Below are 8,467 nucleotides of genomic sequence, written 5' to 3' on the forward strand. Positions count from 1 at the left end.
GTATTATTTTAACCCTAAATTTTCTATTCAAACCTGAACATAAAGAGTTTGAGCTTTATGAGAAGGGTGTTGGGATCTCAGACAGTATTTGCATTACCACCCTTCAAACAACTCTTTAAAAACTTTCTAGATTTAAGTCCAACTCTTTTCTCACCTGACCAGGATAAGACCAGGTGAAGCTCATGTCCACCTCTGGTTCTCCCAGCACAGTGCAGGTTATGTTGACGTTGTCTCCTCCTCTCACTGTCTCTGGAGAAGCTCCCAGGCTCACAAATGGTGGCCCACTGGGAACTATTCACAAGAGGTAGAAAAATAAATAACATCAGTCACTGAAGTGTTAAGTTACAAGAGTTACGGTGTCACAGTTGGTCGTGGCTCTGTCAGTGAGCTGGCTGAAGTAAGAGTTCTGTTTGTAACTGCTTCATTAGCGTGTTTGTGTAACGGCCGTGTCCTCACCTTCCACGTACAACAGCTGGTACTTGTTGGAGACTTGAGGGGTCTCTCTGAACACAGCCTTGCAGTAGAAGACCCCCTGATTTTCCGGGGTGGAGTGTTGTAGCACAAACCCTCTGGTTGGGTCATAGGTCACCCGAGTAGTGTTGGCTGTGATTTCCTCTGCAGGGACCTCTCTGTGCAGGGACGTCTTAGCTTGGGGCTCAGTCACACGACAGGGGACGACAGTGGGCATGTCTGGACGCAGGTATACAATCTCAAAGTGGATGGCTGATGGAACGAAGAGGTGTTCTTTGTCTGCTTGGAAGAAAGGGTAAGTGGCATTAAACTGACAAAAGGAATAGGGTTTTGTGATGTTCGACACAAACCATGACAAACGCAGTTTGGTCTATCCTAAGCTACCAGAACCTTCATGATCTGAGCAGGTCCTCTTGGGCCACTGGAACATCTGTGCACCCCCCATGCCAGGTATTTTACAGTATGACCACTCAGACTCATGAAAAGTGCTTGTCTAATACATCTTTAGCTGTGTTTCCATTGCAAATGTGCGCAAAACTTTGTCGATATTCTGTTGATGTCGAAAAACACAGCTTTGCACTTGCAATGTTTCCATTAAGTAAGAAATGCTATTAAACGCATGAATACATTTGTTCTCGCGATAAGTAATTACGAACATGGTGGCAATGGATGTAAACACAAGCATATGGTACCGGTAATTGCTACCATGACAGTAGCGCTCATCATCAGCCATCAGAGGAGACGTCGGCGTCTTATCGAGGCTTTCGAGCGACGAGCCTCTTATATTTGGGAGCGGCTATGTATGCGGCATTTTTGGGAAATTGTTTTCGGTGAGTTTACTTTCTTTTACAACTTCGGTGATTTTACTACTACTTCTACTTCCTGTTGTGTTCTTCGTTGTCATCTTTTTCGCCAGTAGAAACAGCCGGTTGTTGATCACGTGACTCCCGTGATGCGAAAAAAGTGTTTCCATTGCATTTTTGCGAAATACACTAATTTCAATACGGCCAAAAAACCACCTCATCCTAGCGCAAAAACATTTTGTTGAAAAAAATGAAGTTTTTTCTAAATTGACGTGTTTCCATTGACCAAATTTATTTTCGAAATTCTAATTTGCACATTTTCATAGTCAGTGGAAACACATCTTATAAGACATCTCTGTCTGCTAAACTTCACTCACTATTTTATCTGAATATCAAACTCTCTGGCAACTGCCTGATAACACTATCGCTCCACTTATGATGGTGGTGCCACTACAATACTGTATATCCTCTGAGCTGCCTAAATATTGGCACAAAAGCCAACATGAGCTTTTTACTACATTCACTGCAAAAACTGTCGACTCATGCAAAAAATATGAATCCAAAGAGGAGGAGGACAAATTGAATCCATATTTTTCTTTGAACACTCTGTTTTACTTGTTCTTTCTTAGCTAGTTTTGATAACACCAGGGCAATGAGTTGTAATACTGTCTACGTTTTGGAAAGGACACCATTAATGTGACAGAGGTCAAAGCTACCACATGCTTCAAGTCTGAAGCCTTTTTGTTTACACAGCAGTAAGACAACAGACTGACAGTTTGCCACTTGAAGATTTGTAGCATTTATTGCTCTCACTGCAGTCCACATTGTACATTTAATGCTAGAGATCCAGCCTTTTACAGCTGAGCTCCTCTGCCTCAACACTCACTCCCACCCTCTCTCTCTCTGTGCACTCCTCTTCCTCTGTGCATTCCTAACAGAGCCACACCACTCCTATAAGAGCAATAAAAATACACTTCATTGCACTGCACCAATGCATTTCAATGCAAAGCAACAGAACATCTGGACTTACTGGGCCCAGACTGAGTTGTCATTCAGTCCAGTTCTAGTCCAGAGTCTGGACTTTGAGAGTCACTACTCTATTTGCTTTCCAATATTTTATGACTTAATGACTCTTTCTTTTCTCACTTTGTCAAAAATCATTACTTGTCCTACTAAACAACAAATCACCAACTAATTCTCTGTTTTAACCAGGCTTCTGCCTGTGCCATATACTGAGCATTAATTCAGTACCCAACTCTTGTTGCTGCAAAACAGAAACCCAAAGCTGCAGTCCGGCATTGTTGGGTGTTTTATCTGGTTTTCTGAATGTAACAATAATTGGTGAAAATGTGTAAATCCACCCTCAAAAACATGGGTTGTCTCATAACACATTCCATAATAAGCTTCTGCAGTGGATGTAAAACATATTCACCTCTTTTCTTTTGTTTTGTAGCCTTCTGCTCAATTCTAATCTCTCTCCTCTGCTATGTCTGTGATTTTCTCACATTAACATAGATTTCTCAGGTAAAACTTCGATCGAGCCAATCAGCAAACAGAAGGAAGAGTTGTGAACGACAACACTGATTTTCTGCCTCGTTTTTGTCTGCCTGTAGTTTTGCAATGGCAGCGGAGAAAGTGAATAAAGCCATTCAGTCCATGTTGGCAAGGCTTCCAAATTAATTAAAGTTGTCTCACAATCATTTTAAACTTCAACAGAGTCCACGCCTCCAGCAAGAAATCATTTCTCAACAGCTGAGAGTCCAGACCTTCTGTACAAAGCAAAGCATAAAACAAGGAGCTGGTTTTTACCAGGCTATTTGTTTTGTTGTTTTACCCACTTTTTGTTTAGAAACTGCAGCCATTACATAAAGGTTGATTAACCTGTGGACAGTCTGAGAGGTAGATGATCTGAGAAGTGATGTCCAAAAACATCTCAAACCTTGAACATTCCACAGAGCATCAATAACCCTTTACCACAAAATAGGAATGACGATACCATCACACTAAACTTGCCAAGGATGGGACATCCATAAAAATTCACAGCCCAAGCAAGGACAGCATAAACCATAGAAACATCCAGAGGGTCAAAGATAACCCTGGTAGAGCTGGGAGCATCTGTTCATAAAACCACTATAAGCTTTACAGAGCTAGAGTGGCAGGAAAAAGACAAAGGTCAAGAAAAAACTAAAATAAGGCTGACTGTTTGGAATTTCTTCAAACACCATGCCTCACTCAGATCTACCATCTCATGTTGAAAGCAGCTTTCCTACAGTGAAGCATGGTGGTGGTAGCATCATGTTGTGGGGATGTTTGTTTTTAGGAGGGACTGAAAAACCAAATGGATGGACCAAAACACAGAAATATTCTTGATGGAAATCTGTTGAGGTCTTCCAGAGATTTTCTTCTTAACCAGGTCATCATTAGAAATGGGAAATGGTTCTCAACTGACTTACCTGTTAAAATAAAGGTTTTAAAATTTTACAAATTTGACACTAGAGGATCTCCCTGACCCTAAACACTCAAGGGTAGCAACATTTCAGAGTTTAAAGAGATCCAATCCAGTAGAAGTTCCGACCTCAGTCCAACTTGGATTCTAGTTTGATTTAAAGATTGTCAAACACAAGCCATGTCCATAAAACCTGAAACAGTTGCAGCAATTTGCTTGTGAAAAGTAAGAAAACCTTTCAGTTAAAAGAACCTTCAATCAAACTAAAACTCTAAATAAAGTCCAGGTTTTAAAGCAACTAAACAAAAATAATAAACAAAGAGGTAGTTCAGTTTAAAATAAAGCCTGAGAATCACCTGGGAAGTAGATGTATGATGCGTAGGTGCGATCCTGGTCCCTGTGACATTCTGCTCCATCACACACTATGACCCAGCAGCTGTAAGGCCCGGTGTCTGCAGCGGAGGGCGACGTGAGAACCAGCTGACTGTACTTGTCACTTTGTTTGATGCTACAAGCAAAAAGCAAAAAAATAAAAATGAAAAAATGACGAGACAAACCCCTCCACCGCCTCTCTGTGTGAAACAGCAGGTGTTTCCCAGCAGCACCTGAGGCGCGAGTCATTGAAGGTGTCCAGGTAGGTGGGGTAGGACCATCCAATATGACTTCCTTTGCAGCGCAGCTCCAAATTCCTCCCTGGAGTCAGGATGGTGCTCTCACCCAGGCGCAGAAAGCGGCCCTTATCTAGAACCTGTGTCAGCAGGGAATGGCTTTTGACCTTTTTGCCGTTCAGGTTAGGGAGGCGAATCCTCACACGCTTCCCACCTGGGCGGGTTTGAGTTTCTCCTACATCTTTTTTTCTCTTCAACAATTGGCCGGCACCTGCAGAGGCAGAGAGGAGGAAGATGAAGGATCTATCCAGCTGTGACAAAAGGAAGAGTGTCTGAAACTCTGATTCAAAATGTCTGATAATAGCTTTTTGTTTTCTGATGCTTTTCTCTCTTACACTCAGAATACAAACTTATTCTATTTTTAATCAACTTGCCTTAGGGCAAAATAAAAATGAACTCAGAGGAAAGGACGGCAGTGAAAAAAGGCTTATAATTAGAAACAGCTGTTGCATTCTTTCAGATCTACCAAGTATTTCTGCAGAAAAACTTACTCCTCTGTTTGAAACGCAAACATACGTGGATAAAATACAGCAAATCAGCTGCTGCATATTTCATAGCATGGATGAAATAATATGCATGTAAACAGACTGTGCTGTGAAGGAGATCTTCAGGGTGAACCTTTACACACACACAGAGAGAGAGAGAGAGAGAGAGAGAGAGAGAGAGAGAGAGAGAGAGAGAGAGAGAGTCTGGACCGTCTCCTGCCAGTGTTTACAGAGCTTCACATGATCAAATCCTCCTTTGTCTTCCAGATTAATCTTTTAGTCTTCAGGATGTCATTAACTGTTTTACCGCTTTGTTCACAAATCTATTGACCAGAAGAGGAACAGAGGCGTCACTCACCGTTTTGAGGCTCCATGCAGAGCAGCACCAGAAAAAGCCCTACAATCCAGAGCTTCATGGTCAGAAAGCTGCAGGTTTTACTGAAGGGGTTCTGAGGGCAAACAAAGATCAGACTGTGCTGGTCCTGTGCAGGCTCCCTGTTTAGATGTCCAGCTCCATCCTAGTCTCAGACTGGAACTTCAAAAAATAAATAAATAAATTAAAACGTCAGAGCCCTTATGTTTCCCCCTTCTTCTCAAGCCTGTAGAGGAGGAACTTGTGGTCAGAGGCCCTCTGCAGGACATGAGGGTGAACTTTTTGAATGTTTGTGTAAAAGTTTCCAGGACCTGTTTTAAAACCAAAGACTGTAAAAACAAGATGGAAGGAATGCATGTCTCCTACATATGTGCTGGTTTTAAACTAAGATGTTTCAGTATTAGTCCTATGTCTCTGCCACCAGCTTAATATATGATGGAATTATTATGAAGTTTTCAGCTTGAAAAGGTCAATTAGCTGTGATGCCCATCCTGAACTGTGTTGACTTAACAAGTTAATCAGTTGACATACCACTAATGATTATTTTATTTAAATTTAATGTCAACCTGTCCAGTGGTTCTTGAGATATTTTACTAAGGCCAAAGTTTTAAACAGACAAATTACACAATCTACAGTATTAGTGCTCAAAGTATGTTGTAGATAAGTTTCAGCTACTACCACAGCAAATTTTACCAGTGATCGTGGTGTAGCATGAAGGACCTCTCTGCCAGCATGACCTCCTGGCCCTACAGGTCATGATCTCTCTCAAACTGAACTCTGTTCTGAAAAAGCTTCTTTAGAGTCAAACTCTGAGCTTTTATTAGTCTGTTTTAATCTTTTGTGATTAAATATATAAAAACAGAAAACAATTATTACATTTCCGTAAAATATTTTTTCTTTTAAAAAGCATTATTCAAGCATTGTTGATCACATTGTTTGAAATTGAATATTGATCTGTGTAATGGAACTAATACTTTTATGTTTAAGCWAGTAATTCATGACATCCTTTAATGACCTAGGTTTTCATGATATGCTGTTCATCTGCAGATAGTATGATTAAAGTCAGAACAAGATTTGCTAACAACAGTCATTCTTAGACATCACTTGTGTTTATCTTTGTGTTTTCCATTGACCTTGTATCAAATCTTGCTAAGATGACATTATGGTGTTTGTTAATATATATATGAGGCCTCTCGAGACAGTGTTCAACAGTGAGTAGTGGGGTGAAACAGTGGACAGTGGACAGTGGAGAGACAGTGACAGAGAGAAGCAGAGGCACAGAGACAGGCCAGGTTGTTCTCTGTGTTTCCTGTTGTTGCAATAAACCTCAGCTGATCATCTCATGGAGTACCTTCATTCTTGGACCACATATTTTTGTCTTTGTTAAATAAATTTTGCCAAAACAGTTTGGCATTGTCACAGAGACCACTAGGAGATTGACGGACCAAGGCCACATTGCAGGTGGACTGATATGAGTGAGCATGGACTGGACTGCTCAGGACCGTGACTCCAGCTGGATGAAAAGAACCTTTTTTATAGTAAATTGTTTTAACAACAGAGATACACTGGTGATGATTGTGATGGATGATCTTGAATAAAAAAAATGAACATTGAATTTTTATTTTTGGCTGTTGAAGAACCTGAGAAGATTTTTGAAACATCATCTGCTGAAAGTGAGTGAATAAAAGCTTCAAGATGCCTCCTTACTTTTCCAAAGAGGATTTCTGCCAGCTTCTCCAAAAGGTGACAGTGTTGGAGCTCAAGATTCATCGTTTGGAAGAGATGAATGCTTTGGAGAACTRYACATGRYTTAAAATGGGTGAGAAGGCRGAGATGAGAGATCAACATGGAGAGGAGATGGAAGCTGCTTCTGAGTGTAAAACTGTATGGAACTCTCTTTGTGCCAGACCAAAAATTCTCTCAGGAAGGATTCAGCTCTCAGATGACATCGAATGGCCAGAATTACAGAGAAATGTTTTTTCTCCTCCAGCAAGGAGAAGAAAGAAACAGGCTGTAATCAAAACACCTGATAACGGCCAGAGAAATGAAGCAGTGTTTCTTCAAAACAGATTCACACCCCTGGAAGAAGCTGGTGAGTCTGATCAAAGTTCCCTATCTGATCTCGGTGAGGGATCTGAGACCAGATCCAGATCCAACTCAAAGCCAAAACAAGTCCGAACAGAGACTTTCAAAAATCAAGAAATGCTGATCATCACAGATAAAATGGTGAATGAGATCAGAGGCTTCTGGAACAAGAAAAAGTCAAAGTTCTGAGTTTTGCTGATAAAGTGTCTGACCTCGCAGAGAAGGTTCTGGAAATCTCAGCTGAGTATCCATCTCTGAAGAAGCTCATCATTCATACAGGAAGTGATGAAGGTATGAACCGACAGTCAGAAATCCTGAAGAAGGCTTGTATGCTGCTGCTGAATGCAGTTAAAAATCTCAACATGGATGTGTTCCTCAGTGGGCCCGTTCTTACAGCCAGAGGAGGGGCTGAGAGGTTCAGCAGACTGGTGGCTCTCAATGGCTTTTTGGAAAAGTCCTGTGTTGACCACTCTGTGAGTTTTGTGGATAACTTTGATCTCTCCTGGGAAAGAAAATATCTCTTCAGGTCTGATGGAATGACTGAATCAAATTGGAGCACAGCTTCTGGCTTCAAACATGAAGTATTTCCTGAATAAAGTTCTGGCTGGAAACAAACAACAGGACAAACCACAACAGCTGACATCTGAAGGACAGCTGGCCAGTTACTGATAAGGAGACTGCTTCAGAATCAAAACCAGAGAGAGATGAGTTACTTCAACCTGCAGAACCAGCATCACAAACACAGGATCTCTTGGACTCTGATATCCCAACAGGACAGCAAGTGGAATGCCCCCTCCTGGATTTTACTAACAACATGGAAGAACCTGGCGAGATTAATATCAAACAAAGACCAGGCCCAAATCCAGCTAACCCTCCATTCCCAGCCCACGGACCTTCATTCTTGGACCACGAATTTTTATCTTTGTCAAATAAATATTGCCAAAACAATCTCAAACGTCATTTTGACCATGTTTTCACCAGGTACAAACAGCTGTGCTTAAATCAAAATATTTTTCCCAAGTGAAATACTTTGGTCTGTAGAAATCTGACCCTGAGAAGTAAATACAGTTAGGTATATTTTTATATATTTATATATTTGGACACTGACACAAATTTTGTCTTTTTACCTGTTTACT

The 8,467-nt window shown here is 41.0% G+C and overlaps 1 protein-coding gene across 1 annotated transcript in view; it reads right to left on the bottom strand.

Annotated features, from left to right (window-relative positions):
- The window catches only part of pdgfrl (platelet-derived growth factor receptor-like), a 13,773-nt gene extending 8,321 nt beyond the window's left edge, over positions 1–5,452 (bottom strand). The window contains exons 1-5 of the mRNA XM_014024391.1: positions 5,232–5,452; positions 4,326–4,599; positions 4,077–4,228; positions 457–750; positions 155–291 (exon numbers count right to left, since the gene is read on the bottom strand). Coding sequence (XP_013879845.1) covers positions 155–291; positions 457–750; positions 4,077–4,228; positions 4,326–4,599; positions 5,232–5,289 — 915 coding nt within the window. The 5' untranslated portion in view covers positions 5,290–5,452. The remainder of the gene's footprint in view (positions 1–154; positions 292–456; positions 751–4,076; positions 4,229–4,325; positions 4,600–5,231) is intronic.
- Between the last annotated feature and the right edge of the window lie 3,015 nt (positions 5,453–8,467).

The sequence above is a fragment of the Austrofundulus limnaeus genome, unplaced genomic scaffold (assembly GCF_001266775.1).
Source record: "Austrofundulus limnaeus strain Quisiro unplaced genomic scaffold, Austrofundulus_limnaeus-1.0 Scaffold420, whole genome shotgun sequence".
NCBI classification, from domain to species: Eukaryota; Metazoa; Chordata; class Actinopteri; order Cyprinodontiformes; family Rivulidae; genus Austrofundulus; species Austrofundulus limnaeus.